Source organism: Balearica regulorum, chromosome 2, assembly GCF_011004875.1.
Source record: "Balearica regulorum gibbericeps isolate bBalReg1 chromosome 2, bBalReg1.pri, whole genome shotgun sequence".
In the NCBI taxonomy this organism is placed as follows: Eukaryota; Metazoa; Chordata; class Aves; order Gruiformes; family Gruidae; genus Balearica; species Balearica regulorum.
Window position 1 is genome coordinate 76,432,574 of NC_046185.1, and position 20,330 is coordinate 76,452,903.

At 39.0% G+C, this 20,330-nt stretch overlaps 1 protein-coding gene across 14 annotated transcripts in view; it reads left to right on the forward strand.

Annotated features, from left to right (window-relative positions):
* Positions 1 to 20,330, forward strand: part of COBL (cordon-bleu WH2 repeat protein) — a 168,689-nt gene that overhangs the window by 96,657 nt on the left and 51,702 nt on the right. For all 14 annotated transcript variants that reach the window (XM_075744739.1, XM_075744733.1, XM_075744727.1 and 11 more), the window contains one exon: positions 19,566 to 19,704. In XM_075744739.1, coding sequence (XP_075600854.1) covers positions 19,566 to 19,704 — 139 coding nt within the window. The remainder of the gene's footprint in view (positions 1 to 19,565; positions 19,705 to 20,330) is intronic.

Here is a 20,330-nt window from a genome sequence, read left to right on the forward strand (position 1 = left end):
TGGCAATCATTGATAGGAGTGCTGCAGAGCTGGCAGGACACTGGCTTAGGCATCCTAGCCATTTAATAGCATTTTCATGCCTTTGGTAGCGATGCCTTTCTCGTAGCACAATTTGTGTTACAGTCCTATTCACTGTCTTTTTATATATAAACCAATATAAATAGAATACAGCAGTGATTGAAAGTTTAGGTCCCCTCAGGTTGATTAAGCATATTAAGAGTATGTCAAAAGGAGGAAATACTCCAGTGAAATGTCATTGCAAATGAGCACCGTGTATACTGTAAACATACCTGGAATTCATTCTGCCAGCAAGAACCACAGAGTAATGTTCAAGTAGTAAAAACAAAGGACAAGCAGTGAAGGAAATGAATGAATAAAATTATATTGAAATCATAATTAATGTATTAGATTTGTTCAAAGTGTTAGTAAATCACATACTCGCCCAAATTTCCAGAATCAGTCCCTGAATTTGCAGTTCTCACATTTCCCATGTGTATGTGTGTATGGTACTGGCATGCACTTGGAATCCACTTGGAATTGTGACTCATTATCTTCCTTAGAAGTAACATGTATTTTAAAACAGTGGCCAAGATTTTTAGAAATGGTTAGCTAAGCTGTCGATAATTAGGAAGCTGAGTTTGCAGCTTGACGTTTTCTGAACTTTTAAGATGTCAGAAGCTATGTCTGGTTGCTCAGCAACTCAGTATCTGGCCACTATGATTTTAATATCATATTATTCTTTACTATGCCACCTTCTGTTGCAAAAGGAGTTTAAATCGAGATTGTTAATATAAAAATCTGAGCAAAGCAAGCATTTTTTCAAGCTCAACATGACCCAGAAATGTGCGTTTGCAGCCCAGAAAGCAAACCATATCCTGGGCTGCATCAAAAGAAGCGTGACCAGCAGGTTGAGGGAGGTGATTTCCCCCACTTCTCCACTCTCGTGAGACCCCACCTGGAGTACTGCATCCAGCTCTGGGGGCCCCAGTACAGAAGAGACATGGAGCTGTTGGAGCGAGTCCAGAGGAGGGCCACAGAGATGATCAGAGGGCTGGAGCACCTCTCCTGTGAGGACAGGCTGAGAGAGTTGGGGCTGTTCAGCCTGGAGAAGAGAAGGCTCCGGGGAGATCTAATTGCAGCCTTCCAGTACCTGAAGGGGCCTACAGGAAAGATGGTGAGGGACTGTTTATGGGGGAGTGTAGTGACAGGACAAGGGGTAATGGCCTTAAGCTGAAGGAGGGTAGGTTTAAATTAGGTATTAGGAAGAAATTCTTTCCTGTGAGGGTGGTGAGGCACTGGAACAGGTTGCCCAGAGAAGCTGTGGCGGCCCTATCCCTGGAAGTGTTCAAGACCAGGTTGGATGGGGCTTTGGGCAACCTGGTCTAGTGGAGGGTGTCCCTGCCCATGGCAGTGGGGTTGGAACTAGATGGTCTTTACGTTCCAGTCCAAACCCACACCATTCTATGATTCTATGATACTTCCATTGATATTCCCCCAGCATAGTGAGTGTTTTTTCCAGAGATACCCTTTTTGCATGTTTGTACAAAGTGATTTCCGCTCTTCCACCTTACTTCCTCAGAATCTAAAGCCACAGATTTGTGGTTAGCTGACTGCAAGGATAATCTTGATTGGTATGAAATCATACTGTTACTGCTGTTCTCCTCACGTTTTTTAAACGACATATTTCCCTGTGGCTTCAAATTAAACTCTAAAGGAATGGATACAGATCCTGTAGAACAGTGTAGAGTAAGGTACATTCCTCATATGCACAGCTGTGTCAGTAAAGATGCCATCAGTAGAGCTCTGTGTGCCCTGTGAGTTAAAGTTTCTTGAATCTGCTTTGTTCCTGGGTATGTCTAAGAACCTGGTATTTCAAATAATAATACTCCTGCAGTTGGCTTTCCTTCTGAGAAGCAGGTGAGTGCTTAGGAAGAACCTGTGTTTGCGTAGATGACAGCCTTTTTTCCTCACAAATTTTCTTGGACTGTCAGAAGTATCCTTTTATGGGAGAGGCATGATACCAGCAGGTACTGCAATTGTAGGGAAGCTGAGGGACAGAAGAATCACAACTGGATGAGAACATCTACCACTGTTACCTACAGAACTGAGATTTATCATAGGCAGGTGTCTAAAACATACTTTATTAACATCCACTGTGATCACCTCTATAAGCACAATACTCTTACCAGCTTACTGTCTTCTAGCTCTTCCTTTGTGTATCTGCTGTTACTCATTATCGTGAAAACTCCACTTTGATCAGTCCTGTGTCCCGAGAGAAATAGTTTCAAATTGCTTTAGATTTACCTAGTTGGATGATCCTACTTTTGTACGAATTATTATAGTTGTACTTGGGGGAGAGGTTGTGTTTCGTACTGCAGCAGAATAGCCTTGTGCTGTAGGTATTTTCTTCCTTTTTACCTTATATTTTTTTTCTGTACTTCTGTGTAAGGTGAAAGGTAATGGGCAGTTCACAGTGGATACCATCTGACAGTTGTATTCTGTTTTAATAAGGAGCCCAGAATTCCGCAAATGGGTGGATGAACTCAGATTAGTTATCTCCCTTTCATAGGTTACACCTAAGCCAGAAATGTCTACTAGAAGTCAACAAGATACGAGTGCCTGTTTTTTTTATCATCTTTCAGAGAGGAAGGGAGGTTTCTTTTGACTCAGAGGTCTTCTGGGTGAGGTCTTCTCAACCTTTCTCTTATGACACATTTCCTTTCTCCCTTAAGTGTTCTGTGAATGTATTTTTGTTTTGCTTTGTTTTTGTGGGGTTTTTTTCTGTGGAGCATCCAGAAGTCTCCTTTGAGAATAACAGATACTTTTTTCACATTCCAAGGAAGGATGCAATGAATCAGTTTCTGCTGTAGAAAAAAGCTGGTTTTCAAAATGTGCCTTTTACATCTACAAAATATTGTATCTTCTAAGTCACTTTTCAGGTTTTTATAAGTTGCCTGATGATATGAAAGCAAGATTTGTTCCAAAGGAGGAGGGAGAACACTTGACTGATTTTTTTAAGTTTTTAGAAATGTTGATTAAAAGCAATTTAATGACTGGGTTTGTACACCTTTTTAGTTTGTTCTGGTTTGGTTTTCTTTTTGCGTAAGAAGGCGGCCTGAAATGTGAATGGTGGACTTTTAAAAAGTTCCTTTGGTTTTGTTTGTTAACTGAGGATATGATGAGTGTTAGTTATGATATTCTCCAGTTTTGGTGGCAGACTTGTTAGAACTCTCAGGCAATGTGTGGTATTTCTCAACAGTGTTTTTGTGATGAGGACAGGAATGTGGAATCTTTATTAATAATGTTCTTTCTCCGAAATACTGTTCAGGTGCCCAAGCTGTGCAAGCATAAACCAAAAATTATATGCTTACATAAAATAAGCATAAAATTACACTTATTTAGTAAGCTTTGCTTTTTTTTTTTTTTTTTTTTTTTTAGAAGTCAGCAGGTAGTGAAGAATATGTGAGATGTCTTTTCATGGTTTAAGAATAAACCTAATGCTAATTTCCAGAGTTCCTGAGATGACGGCAGGGTAGTAGAGCTGTTAAAAAAACTTGTTAAGTCATGCTCTCTTCCTAGTTTTTGTATTAGTGTTTGGATATTAGGTGCTGGTGTGCACACTGTACTACACTATGATGCCAGATCAAGAGGCTGAGGACTTCTTACACAATTGGCATGAGCCAGTATTTTGATAACGTCAAAGAGCAGCTGAGTCTGTGTGTTAATACAAATAGATAGATTATTAATAGATAAACCCATCAAAAATGGAGCTTGTACCTATTTCTCTGCATTTCGCATCAAATTCGTGTAGCAATTGCTTATTTTGGATGTACTAGGCTGTAAATACTGCATAGTAATTATGAAACTTTCCATTAGGCTTTTAGTATCCATCTTTCTTTGGGGCTTATATTCCAGTCATTCTGTCAGAAATTTTATTTAGGAGCTTATTTACTTCATTCATGCATTTCTATAGATGTTGAGAGTTTATGGATAAGATGGGATCTTTTTTCTTTGCTCATATAGATGTATAAAAATAATTTATTTTGCCACAGTGACATAAACACTGCCTTACTCTTTGGCCGGAGAATTGCCTACTATTCTCCTAGAATGGTAAAACAGTTCAACTTTGCTTTACATTTTTCTTAGGTCAAGGTTGCCCACATAGGCAGATAATGGACGTCGTGCTTGTCCAATAACATAGATAAGGGATGCACTTTAGTTTCTTTGTCAAAGGAGTGCGCTCTAGTTCCTTTGTCAGAGCAGTAGCTGTGCAAACTATTTTCAAGACGATGCACCAGAGACTGCAGTGCTATCTGAAATGGAGATGATTGTATAAAATACTCGTATCTGTATTAAGTCTCTTTCTACTGTGTGGAGCAAAGAAATAGAGAAAATATTACTGAATACTGTTGCTGAATGCTACCAATACCACACTTTGGATTTTCATAAAGAAATTCAGAGAAAAAAGGTGGAAGTAGACTTGGTGTTTGGAAAGTATGAGGGATATCAAGAAAACTATAAGCCTCCTAATTTGTCTTATGTACTGGAAAAATTACTAGAAATAGAGAATTAAATTAGTTGCCATCTCTGTGAAGATAATGAATAGGATTAATATAGTTTTAGTAAAGCAGATGCCCTGCTTTACAACTCTCTTAGAGTGCTCTTGACACATTCAGCAAACAGATGGATATGTGTGATCTGGTTGATACAGTCTGTCTGGGTTTCCACAAAGCTTCCAGCGAGGTCCCTCACCAGGCACTTCTTAAGGAAACCAAGTCTCTATTCCATAAGGAGGAAGGTCATCTTACTCTTAAATGACTGGCAGTAAAGAAAAGAGGAATCGCTGGTTAGGAGTGAATGATCCACTCATCTAGTGGTGGAATGTTGCAACAGCTTTGGAGTATTTGAGGACCCACATTCATCATCTTAAGAAGTGGCCTGGAAGAAATCAGTAAAGTGACAAAAGTTTGTTGCTGGCATTTGAGTTATCCAAATAGTAAGGACAAAGGCTTAGTATGAAGAACAACTGTTAAAAGACCTTATGAGATTGAGTGCTGGCAGCACTTGCAGGTGAAAGCAAGTAAAATTCTGCGTAGATAAGTGTGAAGTGATACACATGAGAAAAGAACACTCTTAATTTTACCTAATACCTTGTAAAGTACTAGTCTCTCAGCTGGCAGTAACCAGTTAGGAAGATCTTAGGATCATAAGACATGCTTCTTTGAAAAAAGTCAGCTCAAAGCTCAAAAGCAATCGAAAAAGCAAATCAGATGCAGAGCAATTTAGGAGAGGAAAAGAGGGTAAAAAGAGAACTTTATTACACCATTGTACTTTGAGCTTTATTATGCCATCTTAAATACTACAATAGTGTTCCCCTTGTTTCAGAAAGGTATGACAGAATGGGAAGAGACTCATGGAAGGGCATCAGGGGTGATCAGAAGTGTGGAGTAGCTTAATACAGGGACAACTGTACAGCTTAAGTAAACCATGATTCTTCATCTTGAAAAAGTGGCCTGAAGACTATGGATAGGGATTTGACTGTTGAACCAGCCATTACAAGAGCATTTGAAGCTAGTAGGAAACAGGCAAACCACACAAAACCAAAGAGCATGGTTCTTCGTTCAAGCAGTAGATCTGTGGAACTTCTTGCCAAGGATTGATGTGGGCACTAAAAGTTTACATGGGCTCAAAAGGAGACTGAACAAATGCTACAAGGACGACAAATCCATTGCAAATTTTTAAATATAAACCACACCAGGAAGTCCCTGACATGAAGATGGTTGGTGGTTGCGAAAGTGTTTGGGAGAAGGTAGTATTGAACATACTTCCCTTTTCTTCTACTCTCCTCTAGGTGCTTGCCACAGAAGCTTGAGCAGAACCCTTGATCTAACACAGTATAGCTATTTTTGAAGAATACTGAAGAGATTCGTACCTAAATATTTGTCTTATATGATCTGATACCACTGCAGGAAAGTCACTGGCAGCATTCTTAGTGACTTCACTATGTCTTCTTATCACTGGTAATTTGATAATCAGGGCACAGCTCTCTCGTTAAAAACAGAAACAGCTGTCTTTGATTGCTGTTCCCAGTCATCACTCCCTTTGTTTTGTGCTCATAAGTGCAAAACTTTGCACTTGCAGAATGAGGCCTTAGGTTTTGCCAGTAAATCATATGAGCAATACGAATTTTCCAGCGTGAACCCTGAAGTAACTTGCCTGCCGTATGTGTTACAACTCAGTACCATAACTGCAGTATCAAAGAGCCCTACAGGACTCCGAGGGTCGTATTTGCAGCGCCCCTGGGCTGCATCTCAAAATACTGAGATGCAGGTATGCAGCTCAAATTACAGGTAGCTGGGAGCTGTATGGGTGATGTCCAGTGCACTCCACTGGACATGTGCCTTTCACTGACAAAATAAAAAGCAGCATGAAAGACTTGATCCCATTCCATTTGAAATCAATTATCAGATCCAGGTTCATGGCAAATACTCTCCAGATTGCAGGTCCTCTGAGGAAGGAACTGTTGGGACACTTCTGTCTTGTACAGTGATGGGGCTGTTGTTTTGCTTAGCAAATGATGATATTTCTACCTTTCAGGAGACAGAAGGTCAAATTGATCTTTTAAGGCATGCTGCTTTCCTGGGTCTATCTAGTTTTGCCCAAAGGATTGGGCAATATTTCTTTCAAAAGACTGTATAGGGGTGGAGCTTTTCTCAATGACTTTCAGTTAATTGCCTTGTGTTGAAAAAGCCATGTACAAACTGTTGCCCTTCACAGACATGAAATTCTATGATGACATACATTAAGTTTTATAGAAACAACTGTCTGTAACTGGTCTTAAACTTTAAAAATTTTATCTATTTAATATTTCCACTGGAGCTGAACCTGGCTAGTGCTATTCTATTGCAGAGTCCATTATCAAGATGTACCGGAACCAATTAATAGAAACAAGAGTGAGTAGTAAAAGAGGTCTGTGGTCCTTAAAATGCCCTACACTGCAATAAATGACTAAGAAATTAGAACACAGGACAATTAATTTCCAATTCAAAGATGATTTGTTCATTTTTCCCTAAAGAGCTTTAAACATGACATTTAGTTAGCTGAATGAGAAGCATCCAGACTTGTTCTTTTCGTGTCTCACAAAACAATGCTCAGATGGCAAACATATTAAACCAGCCGACAGAACATCAGATAATGTTTGCTGTGCAGTATGGATGCTTAATTTAGTTAGACAAGTACACTCTAGTTTGGATAAATGATTCAGGCCCAGATTAAAAGAGAGAAAAGTGCAATGATGGCTGAAGGCTTATCTTGCTGTCATACCAAGCATCAAATTTAGGAAGGCTCAAAAAAAAGCTGGTAGTGAAAGGGAGTAATTTGTACCTCTTTTTATGAGAAAAACAGCTCTAAAAATTAATTCTGGTATATGCACACAATTAAACACATTAATTCTTTTAAAATAGTTATCAAGGGCTACAACTAGATGATACATGTACTGTAGTGGCTACATTCTCAGTATCTTCAAAGAGTATCAGTTCAGGGTGTGTTAGATTTTAATGTTACAGAATTTTCTTCTCTGTACATCTGAAGAAATTCCATAGTTTCAGTCCAAATTGCCACCGACCCTCTTTAGAGCTCCTAATGCTCAACTTCATGTTGCTGCACATTTATTTACTAGCAGCATGTGTCCCATTTTAAAAACACAATTTCAGAAATAATTTTAATAACTTTAGGCAACTTCTTTTTAGGCAACCAACTTATTTCGCAGGAGTTTGTCCCCTCTTTTTTTTTTAATTTGTAATTAATATACTTATTTTCCAACTCTTTTGTCCCATAATTTTAACTAGAGCAAGGTGTTGCAGTGTGATGAATTAATTAAAAAGAATCTTAGCTTTCTTAGTCATGAAGTGATTAAATGCGATTGATTATATTTTTTTCTTTGGTTTGGCCAGTATGAACAAGGATGTTAGTGTAGAATTTCAGTCGAGGTTTTGATGTTAGCCTCTTGGAAGTGCAAGAGGAAGTAAGACTGCCTTTACTCTGGCCTTTTGCAAATGTCTTTACTCAGATAAAGTTCACGGTCAATTAATCGGTTTTGCACCAGAGGAACTTGAAATTTAAAAGTCTGCTTTAAAATTATGTCTTTTTCTGAACGGAGGATATTTCTTCTGTAGCTTGAGGAAAAATGTTGCTGCATAAAAGGAGTCCACTGTGTGGCTTTATTGCATTTTTAGAAGTAGGGTTTTTTTGCAACTTTGTCCAGGAAATAGTAGCAATGTCAGTTCAGTAGTGATTTAGATTGTTTACCTGCTTTAACTGAAGGCTGGACTGTGAAGTGCTGGGTGTTTCACACTTTGACTTGGACAGGCTGTTACTGTAGAGGAGTGGGAGAATGTCACCTACAAAATTTTGTAAGATTCCTCCATGGTCTGCTTTCCTGTTGCTCTCTGCAAAGTAGTCCAGTCCTGCCCTCTAACTCGTGTAGATACAACCTCTGAATTGACATCAAAGCCAGAGTGACCTGGTGATCCTTAATATGTTAGAAAAACCCAAGCAAGGTGAGCTTGCAGTGTCTTTCTTTATTTTACCACTTAACATACATCACATAATAATCATGTAAGAATACAAGATTTCTTTGACAGGAGGGCTTCTAATTTAACATAGCATTTAATAAAATCGATCCTTTATTTTTTTGCAAGAAAACATACATCTTGAGAACTGAGTCCTTGAATTACATGCTAGAAAAATTCTTGGAATAGTCTTTTTGCCAACATCAATAACATTCTTGATCTTTTGCAATAATCCAGTTGCTTCTGGCTGTTAGTTCATTGATCACCTGCCAACTGTTTCTGAACAGACTATACTACCTGCCTTGGGAATAATACCACAACTTACCATCTGGTGAGATCATGATAGTATCACTTGACCTCCACATGTGGTCTCTGTCAAGCACTTCATTGAAAACTGGCAAGACATCAGGGCCCGAACATACTGTTCTATGCAGCCCTGAATTTTGGCAGGGTTGCAACATTTAGTAAGTAAACTTCATCTGTCTTGCAAGTCACAGACAAATAGGACAGGCTGATGTCATCGTAAGCTTTAACTCTCATTAAAGCGAAAGTATGTGTCAAGTAATTACTAGGCTTTGTTGGGCAAGGTATTTAGGGGAAGTTAATGGACAAAGATCATTTTAAGCAGCAAGGCTTCTGAAGAACTGGCATTCAGTAAGCAATGAAAAATTACCCTAACGCTGTGCTTAATTTAGAAACTGGATTTGTGTCACTTTTCAGATTTTCCTTGTAACTCCACCTTTCTTAGATCCCAAATTAAAAAGGTAAAAAATTATTTAATAGAAAAATTAACTAAGTCAATACATGCTGTGTAAATCAGGTTTAATTTAATGGCTTAATGGCATTGAATTCTGGTCATTGTTTAGCCGAATAAGAAAGCAAGGAAATACATCACAAATGAGTATAATCTAGTCTCTGCTACTTAAAACTATGTTTCATTTGGGTTAATTCACAGTCATATCCCAAAAGTAATAGAAGTGGGGAGAGGGGAATGCAAATCCAGTTCCTCTGAGTGCATACCACTTCAGTTTTTCACCTCTTTAGAGGATGGATGGTGCAGGTCACTGGGAGAAATAGGCACCTCATTTTGTTTGCAGGGTGCTCACCTTAATCAGAGTATCATAGTTCAACAGACAACCCCCGAGTCCTGTGAAGCTCTATGTTGCTGACACTTCCAGGCATGGATAGCAAGCGAAGGGCTGTGGTGAGTTTCTCTAACAAATCTTCGCAGCAGAGTCTATTTGTAATTTTGGATGATAAGAGTCTTATACTTGTGGGGAATATCTTGATGTAGAGCCATGTTATGCTACAGTCTCTAGTAATACATCTGAGTAGTGACACTGTGGTTCCACTTTGCTATTCCCCGCTTTTCTTGGTTTCTGAAGATTGTGGAAGTGGGGGCTTCCAGCTGCTTTTCGTAAGTGCTGGAAGGAACTAGACTGAGTGGAAATTTGCGGGGGGCAGTGGGAAGGAAGGGATGGCACAAAACTATCACTTGATTTATTGCCCAAACCAAGTTTCCCAGGCATTCTGTGTGCCTGCAGTTAGAGAGGGCTGATATGAGGGCGGTGAACACTGAAAATGTCAGGTATGTTTTTCTCTAAATTGAGAAGACTTCTGGGGTGATTGCCTAGGACTTAGCACTAAGCATTAGAAATTCAACTTGGCTATCTCTACAGAAGAAAACGGTAAGTGTAAGGGAAAACTTAAGTTCCAGGGAGGTATGTTGCTTAGTGGCTTAGTAGAAAGGGTATGGTTCTCCTTGTTCCTGGTCAAATGTTTGTGTGATTGCCTTCCACTTTCTAGTCCTAACAGATTTTAGGCTATAGCCCATCCTTCTGACAGAAAATTGACCAGAGATGCAAAATAAGTTTTGCAGATCTTCAGCTGGCTTATAACATCTCTCAGATTTTTAAGAACAGACAAGCAGACCAACCAATCAGCCAGCCTGTAATCCTGGATGTGGGACTGAGGAAGAAGAGTTGATGTATAAAATCCTTATGCCAGTGCCTTTCCCAAAGGAGATGACTTTGATAGCGTCAAACTCACTGACAAAGTTGTCAGAAGTACTGAGCTGCAGTCCTGCTATGTATTTTAAACTCTTATTAATGTTCATTTGTTCTATTAATTATATTGCTCTAACTAAAAAGCACAAATATGAAAATTTGGAGGTATTTTTCACCTTTTTTGCTTAACTTCTCTGGAGGAGAAATGAATCTTAGTAGCAAATCAGTTTGTGGTGGTTTTAAAATGTGATTTTTAAGTGTTTGAGGGTCTTTTGTTGTTGTTTCCCCTCTAAATGAAGACTTAAATGAGGAGGATTACATTGTATTCAGAGAAACAGAGGAAGTTCAGTTCTCTGCCAAAGCAAACATCCGCAGACTTGTGTAGTCTACATGTTTCAATGCATGTGAAAATATTTGGTGTTGTAGAGTGACTTCCTTGAGTGGAAATAATATTGCAGTTAGTAATGAGATTTTGCAAAAGAAGGAAATCACAGCTATCTTAGTAATTTAACATCTCAAATTTGTTTATGGATAGTTTCCTGTCTGACACATTTAACTGAACAAGTTAAAGTGTTTAAAGAAGATTAGAATGACATTAATTTTTAACTGCCCTTGACCATGACATTTCACAAAGGGTGTGTTCAATAAAAACAGATGGAAAAATGAGCTTGCCCCTTCACCTTGTAGTGGCTTTCTTGTGTCAACTGATTTAGCTTTCTGTTGCCAGTCAGCTGAGTATTCAAGGACATCCTTGGCTTTCGTCGTCTTCATTTTATGAATAAAGTAGTACAGGAGCATAGCAATTTCTGTAAAATCCAGTAATGCTAAGCTTTTTGTCTGTTATTAGGACAGATGTTTTTGCAGTCACAGCTTGATTTTTGATAATGAATACGAAATTTCATTACAAAATCCCATTTAATACCAGAATTATATAATGAGAAAAAAATAATTTGAAATTAAGCAGCATAAAAGTGGGCAAAATGAAACAATATTTTAGTGGCATCTGATTAAAATATTTATGGTAAGGATATTTTCAGAAGAGCAGTGCACTTTGCACTCTAGTTACAAGCCAGACTTCCCACATAACACAGCACCTGAATGCTTCTGGCAGCAAAGCAGCTCAGAAGCTGAGGCCATGAGTATAGCTGGGGTGCAACCATCACATGGGCCAAACACAATACAAGGAAGCTTGGTGCAGAGCTTCAAAGTCTGGAGGAAACACCCTGATACAGAACAGCGTTGTGTCACGACACAAACGTGGTTGTCCTGCTTGAAGAGTTAATTGGTGTCACGTTGTGGACTTGAACTCATGTTGGCAGTAGCTTGGGAATCTCCCCATCTAAACTTGTTCCATGTGAGAGTGGTGTGTCCAGAGTAACACGAGCTATTGGGTCTAGTCAGTCCAAACATCAGTCTTACTATCACAGCATGCTTATTTGTATGGCCTATTTAAAAGTTTCCCTTTCAGTTTATTATTTTTCATTTTATTGTATGTAATAAATTGTATGTACATAACTAAAATGACCAATCCAGAGAAATTGCTTGCTGATTTCTAAAGTGTAGTTATTTCTATGCATTGTATCAAAATGACAAGTTTTTCAAATAATGCCCTCTTTAAAACTATTTCCGTGTGCCAGGTGTTTTAGTATCTTTGTGTATGTTGTTTTTCCAATGTGTTGTTGCATTGCATGGGATCCTAGTAAGCATTTTAAAATACTCATACAAGTGCATTCTGTGACATAAGGATATGTTATTGGGAAACATGAGACTGCTGTCTTTGAATGCCATTTGTAACATAGATCAAACATTCTGGTTTTAATCAAATGAAATGGGGTACTACCCAATAAGGAAACAAGATAGAGAAGTTCAGTACTGAATAGACAATTTAATATAATGTAACTTACAGTGATCAGCCTCACGAATTGCTCATATGCGCAGTTTCTTTCAGAGCTCCCTGAATTTTCCTTTGTCAATGTATGCCAGTGAAAAGCCTAATAATGTATGACCTATCCAGGGAATATTAGACGTACAAGTAAATGTTGTTTGAGACGCATTAATGTTCAGTTGGGACTTCTTGTGGTTTCTAGTGCTAGGCATGTTGAAGCATCTGTTGCCCTGTGAAAATGCAGAATCAGCTGGATAGAATAGCTTTTATATCATCAAGTTTAGTGGACAGATTTATGTCTCCATTCTGCAGCTGAAAGATTTATCTCTCTGATTTTCCTAGAATGGCTCCTCTTGGATCAAAATATTTTCTTCTCAACTGCTTTAAATTATGTATAAAATCATAGCAAAATATTTTTTAAAACTCAAACCATAAATCTAACTTACATACCAGCCCACCACTTGTCTTTCATACAATGCTATAGAAGCATCAGTGCAGTTATGGTTCTATCAGGAGTTTAAAACTGGTCAATAAAACATGTGGGTTTTATTTTTACTTCTAGAGCTTCTTGTAAAATGACTCTTAATTATTTCAAGATTTCTTAAAATTCCTTGTGAAGGGAAGAGGTTTGGAGTGGTCCCACCCATAGTTTGGGGCGGTACTGTTGGTTGTTCAGTTACAAGTTAGCTCAGAATTTTTCTGTGGATCATATTTAAACACTCTTGTAATTCAATAGGCATTCTGACCCCACACGATATCATCACCAGCAGGTGTATCAGAATCTGGTTTGCTTAAATCAGAGTGTATGTCTAGTCAGTGTTGGATGATGGAAACCAGTTTGTAGTCAGGGCATGCCAGTGATTGAATCCATGTGTTCTTTTTCCAATCCTTTTTATTTACTTCTAAAAATAATTTCTACAAACAATCACTCATTGTTTCCCCAAACAAGACATTTTGTGTACAAATTAGACAGAAGTTGCAACAATATAAGCATTCTATAAAACAATCCTCATTCCAGACATAATTGTGTTGCTGATTGATAGAATATGTGTATCACCTGTAGCTATGATATTTGAGCAGGAAGAAAGTTGCTTTAAGGAGGATTTTGTTAAATAGCAAACCTGGAAAATTGTTAGGTTTTCAAGTTTCCATTTTTCCTTTTCTGTGGCAAAATGATAGGTAGCAGTGAGAGTAAAAGGAAAAATCTGTTGCCATAAGACAAATGTTTCTTGTAATGTTTATGAAAATATTGGGAAGAGTGTTTTGGATTTTGAAACACAAACTATACACTTGTTTTTTTAACATCTCAATCATATATTGATTAGATCCACTGAGGGGTTTTCTGTTAAGGCACACTTGGAACTGTTTAGATCTGTCTACCAACTGTCCAGGCTTTCTGCAGTAGGTGTGGATGCCAGCTACAACACAGATACCTGCAGTTGTTCAGGGAAAACCTGTTCCAGGTAACTCAAGAAGTTGCTGTTTGCTTTTACTGTGCAAGTCCAAGAAAGTCTTTCCATGGCAATTTTTAAGTTGTTCTTCCCTACTTGTGTTCTTAGTTGTGCTTCTGAGCTGACTCAGCTTTTTTCCAAGTTCTTTCGCAGTCCTGCAGAAAGTACATGTCTCTCGTATGTCCACTTTTCTCCCCAGACATCAATCTTAGGAGAAGGAAGAAAGCATGGCTCATTCTTCCGGTCTCTGTGTCCCAACACAGTAGTCCTTGAAAAGCATCATCAAGCCTCCCTCAGCTATTCACTAAATGGGCAAAACGTGTTGCTTGAAAGGCAGTAGTTCCCTGCCTTCAGCATCCAGTTTAGAAGTTACATGAAGTTTTTCCCTCAAGCCCACAAAATCCAGCTGGGCTTCTAGTGGTAGCTTAAGGATTTTTACCTGGCCATATCACAATTTTGAAACACTTTGTTAGTTGCTAGGTTCTTCACTAGTCAAGATATAAATGCTATAATTGCAACATTATAGTACTTTGTTATTTAACAAGGATGCACTATGTGCACTTTCCAAGGTTGCGTTAAGCCCAATCCCTTTCTCTACCACCTATGGCAAGAGTGTGTGGGCTGTCCTTAACACAACAGGCATGGGTATGTGTGGCTCTCTGAGTATGCTGTTGTAGAGTCTTTAATCTGTTTTTACAGACAGTAGAGTGAGATTTCCTTCTTGGTCAAAGTACTGATTCAGACGACTGAGATATGTAGTCAGTGTCATCAAGTGGGTTGCACACGTTGGTGGATATTGGAGGGACAGAGGAGCACAAGTTAATGATATTGTTTCTGGCTTACAGAAGGAGCCTCAGTTTCAGGAGCAGTAAACCTGCAGTAAATTTTGGCCTAGTTTGGTCTGTGAATAAAAGAAAGGTGGCATTTGCCAGGTAACTTAGCAAGTACTTAAATAAATAAACATTTCTGTTAGAAAGATTAATAGTAAAGGGTTGATAAATACAAAACCAGTGTCTGACGTGTAAGTAGAGGCAGGCAAGGCAAAGGAGTGGAGCTTACATTGGAAATTTATCTGAGAATCTCCTTGTCTTTGAATGCTTGATGAATTTTTGGTGGTGGTGGCTTTTGTTTCCATGGGCCTCCATTAATATTTTTCATTAATTCATATTCAGTGCAACCTAACCCAAAGAAAATACTGTACTCTTACGCATAAGGAAACTCAAACTCAGTTTACACATCTACTCTTACAGTATCCACAGATCTTTTGCAAGTAAGGTGACTGTCAAATGGCACTGGTCAAGATTTTCAAGTATTAGCCTTGTAGGATTCTTTTCCACACAATTTTGGCACATAACCTCCCCATGACGTTGTTGTTATGCTCTAAATATATTCTAAAATCTTATCTAAAGGTCTCAAATTTTAATAAAAATGTTGAGCTTTCACAGAAGGAAAACACATTCAGCACATTCCTCAGATACTTTGTCTGCAATATTGGAAGTATTTTTCAAATAGCATGTGAGCCGTGACATGAATTTCATGGAAAATTCTTATTTCACATCATACGTGGTCTCATCAGTATGGGAACAAAAGTGACACTGTTAGTCAGACTTAGGTCCTTTTGGCCCACTTTATTCATCTCTGGGTCAGTTGATGGTATTAATTATAGTCAGAGAATACTTACTAACATCTTTAAAAATTATGTATTCATTGCATTCCAGAAGCTCACCTAATAATTTCATCTAGTTAAAAATGCTACATAGGTGAACCACAAGTGCTAAGACTAGGAAATGTTCTGTTACGCTCAGAGAGGGACTTCTGTAACAAAGTTTGGATGGGAAATTACTTCAGATAGTGTTGTTAAGGCTTGATTTCTTTATAAAAGAAGCAGCCAGCCATAACAAATTATTTTCAAGTTCTATTGTTTCGGTATATACAATTGCAAGAAAGACACAGAATGTTCTTTGGTTTTTTTCCATTTATGTTCAGCCTCATAGGTTTACCGAGGTTGGCATTAGAGAACTACTTTTAACAGTTTTTATGACCTGTTCTTGAACTAGACACTTCTTATATACATTGTAGTGTGGCTGGCTTTAAACAAGCTTTTAATCTTCTTTATGGTGTTTGTGAAGTATACGGCACTTAGCTGACAGTATAATAAAAGCATTTTTGTGTGTGTGTGACAAAACTTGCATTACTGCAATTGTGCACTAGCTATTTTCTAGCCTTTTCTTTAGCTGTAGCAGCGTGTTCATCCATACGTCTATCTAATGTTCCTCAGAAGATTCAACTAAATAAGAATGCATAGAGCGGAAAAAGATAAGCTGGCTTCTAACAAGGATCCTTTCTTCTTAGTGAAGCAGCAATGTATCTTTGAGGAATTTATACCAAACTAACATCCTTTGCTCATCTGGTACTTGGGAAACAGTGATTAGTGATCTCTTGTCTTTTCAAGATGCACATGGGTTGAGGCAATCCCAAGCACAGCTATAGGCTGGGCTGAGAATGGATTGAGAGCAGCCCTGAGGATAAGGACTTGGGGGTATTGGTGGACGAGATGCTCAACATGACCCGGCAATGAGCACTTGCTGCCCAGAAAGCCAACCCTATCCTGGGCTGCATCAAAAGGAACTTGACCACAGGTCAAGAGAGGTGATTCTGCCCCTCTTCTCCGTTCTCATGAGACCCCACCTGGAGTACTGCGTCCAGCTCTGGGGTCCTCAGTAGAAGGACATGGAGCTGTTGGAGCGAGTCCAGAGGAGGCCATGAGGATGATGAGAGAGCTGGAGCAATCTCTCCTATGAAGACAGGCTGAGAGAGCGGGGGTTGTTCATCCTGGAGAAGAGAAGCCTCCGGGGAAACTTTCCAGCAGCCTTACAGTACCTAAAGGGGACCTGCAGGAAATCTGGAGAGGGCATGCCATTTACAAGGGCATGGAGTAACAGGACAAGGGGTAATGGCTTTAAGCTGAAGGAGAGTATATTTAGATTAAATATAAGGAAGAAATTCTTCCCTGTGAGGGTGGTGAGGCACTGGAACAGGTTGCCCAGCGAGATTGTGGATGCCTCATCCCTGGCAGCGTTCAAGGCCAGACTGGATGGGGCTTTAGGCAGCGTGGTCTAGTGGAGGGTGTCCCTGCTCATGGCAGGGAGATTGGAACTAGATGGTCTTTCAGGTCCCTTCCAACCCAAACCATTCTATGATTGATTCCATGATTTCCTAGACTTCTTTTAAATCACCAGTCCATCCATTTCTTGTCCTCCAGTAAAATGACCTTTCTGTCTAGAGAGACAGGAGTGAATGTGAAAACTGCACAATGCCATTAAATAATCGCAAAAGTTGTGGCTTGTGCTTGTGAAGTGTTGGGGAGGTTCAGATGCTGTGTGTCTCCCAGATGATTCAAGTTCTCCATAGCTACTGAATTTTGGAGACTTCCTAGTCAGATTAATCCAAGTTCTCACTTTTATAATTTTGTAAGGTAGTATCCTGAAGAATCAAGATACAGGATTAAATGCTCACATGTCTTTAAGAATGTAAAATGCAATGCCGAAGAATGTGATTTTTTTTTCCAAGTGCCTATTTGCCAGTTGCCCCAAAAAGACATGGAGAAGAATGTAGCATTAGGTAGCTGTCCTCCATGTCATTCCTCCTCTGTGAACCAAAGCCTGGTGAGTCTGTTTCACTGAACAGAGTTTCCCATGTTCAACTCAATCTTGGGCATTCTGGTTCTGTAAGAACTGGGGAGGCAGGAGCATGGGATTCAACTTCAGGCAATTGCAGTCAGTTCCTAACCGCTGGCAGGCAGTTTCTTCACCAGGAGAGGTGCTCCATCTTAATTATCAAGTAACACCAAAACTATGGGAAAAGGTTTTCAACGGAGCTCTAAAATTTTACTGTATCCATTCCTGAACGTTTAGCCTAATGTTGTTTTCTGGGTATAAGTCTAATTTTTTAAATTCCATGAAGTTTGGTGACCAAAATTGAAGCTTGCAAAATCACTAGTTACTGTGAACGTTCTTGCCCTTTTACTATGCCTAGTTTTATCTTGATTGGCCTCGCTGGCTTTAGTCATGCACTGTATCCAGTGGACATTTAATGTAAAATGCAGAAATAATCCATGATAGTAGGAAGCAAGACCAGGACACCTTTATTTCCCACCCTCCATCTCCTTCACTTTATAGAAGCTGTTTGCCACAAAGCTGCAGCTCATCCTGGTTAGCATGCTCTATGTCCAGTGCAGTTACTTCCAAGTTTCTCCATATGCAGGATGCACGTTCACCAAGAACAGGTGTGGAGTGTCCAAATACCATGTGGCACAGTGGTTAAAGCATTCTCCTGAAAGGTGGAACTGAATATGTGTGTTTTATAACCTGAGACCCTCCTGAGTGCTTTTAAAAAGGAAGGCTAAGTGATGGAGGCTGTATTCATGTCCTGTTCTTTGTAAAATTCATTTATTCTCAGAGTTTTCACTCAGCGTTGAAAAGGACGCATATAAATGAGTGCCTTCCTCTGAACTCTGATAATAGCTATGAGCAATGTGAAGCTACTATATGTTTAATGAAATCTCCCACAACAAATGTATTTTAAGAGTCCATTAATCCTCTGGATTAAAGGAAAGATTGTTGTTATTATTGTTTAGGCCTTTGAAATATTAGAAAACCACGAGGCACTTCTGTATATTAGATATCTTCAGCTATGGGGAGTATCAGGACAGACAGAGCAGTGAAGTGATGCGTGTGAAGACTGAGGAATGCCAACAGCATGCCACATGTGGGCAGCTCCCGTTACCCTCTGCCTCAGCTAAGCCTGGTTCTGTCTAGTGTTGTCAGGACATTTCAAATATAAAAATGCAACAGATTTTCCTACATGTTTTTGGTTGGGTTTTTTGTTGTTTTGTGGTGGTTTTTTTCCAGAAAAAGGAAATAGAGCTAAGTTCCAACAGGCTACAGAAAATATTATGCAACCCAGTGAAACTCAAGTCACTTGCAATAAAATTTTTCATATTTTTAAAATCAGTGTAAACAGCCATGAAGTCTCGGCTTGCCAACCAGCATGTTGCAATTATTGGAAGCCAAGGTGTGACAGATCTTCAAAAGTATGTCTGTGAAGTCCAGTAGACATAAATAGAGTACAGTGTGATCTCATATCATCATGCAAGCAAACTTTCAATTCTGATTCTTCTCTCAGAAGTCCTTAAAACAAGAATTTGGGAGGAAAATCAAATAAATGAGAGACAGTTTATTCCCTATGCATACTGATTGGAGTATTTAACCATAATTTAAGGTCTGAAGAAACCATTGGAAAAACAAGATCACGCTATGGCTCAAGCTTAACAATACACGTTGTGTCAAACTGTGCGTTGCTGAGTGTCGAGCTCTCTAGTTCCCTTTTACCAAAAGCATCAACTATCTACCAAACTGGTATTTCTGCTGTGACATTCATCTGCAGTTCTTGTCCCTTTCCTTCTCTGAGTGCACTATTACTATACCTCTTCCAATCTCTTCTCAATCTCCTGTTAACACTATAATTGCTAATTATAAATATACTGTGCTGAGAAATTAGGTCATATGACAATCACTTTGTTGTTGTTGTTACTAACAGTTTACAACATCAACAAAACATATCCTTTACTGTGCCCATTTTTCAACTTTACTAGATTTCACAAGGAGCATCCCTAAATGATCTACAGAAAAAGAAGAGGCGTGCCCCTCTTCCACCAGCTGCATCTGCTCCACCCACTCCTGCCATGCCAAACAGGACAGAAGAGAGGGAAGATAAGAGGAAGAGCACAATGGGTGAGAGGCGTTCTTTTCTCCTGTGTAATCCTGTGCATGTGCTTTCAATGCTTACTGTTCAAAGTTTCCTTAATTGTGTTATGCTGTGAGTTTGGAAAATTTCATAACTGGGGATAAAAACTACATTTCTCTGCAGAATGAAAGTCTGGAAATAAGTGTTTGCATATTACCTCTTTTTTTTAATGGCACCATTCAGAGTACCATAGGGTAGTGAAAGTTAAATAATACTCATCAGGTGATTTGAATGTTTGGTACAAGCTAGATACCCAAAAGCACCAGCCCTGGGCCTATTCTGTGCCTTTAAGGTCATAGTGGTTTTGCTAGTAAACGGAAATACAGAAATAGTAAATGGAAGTGGTCGTACATGGGGATAGGCCAGGCAATACTGAATGCATCTGAAGCCATGAGGTTCTGCTAGAGCTGCAGTACAGTCAAGCTGGTTCAGTATCTCCTCATGTTCCTAAAGCCTGAAGACATTTTCTTTTCCTGTAGTCCTCCAACAGTTTAGCATCCACTGACCATATTCAGTGAAGTTTTTCTTTTGAATTTAGTCCTCAGTTTTATTATAAATCAGTCTCTGCTGAGTCTTTAGCTAATCAGTAGAAGAGAATAGCTGATGCTCTCAA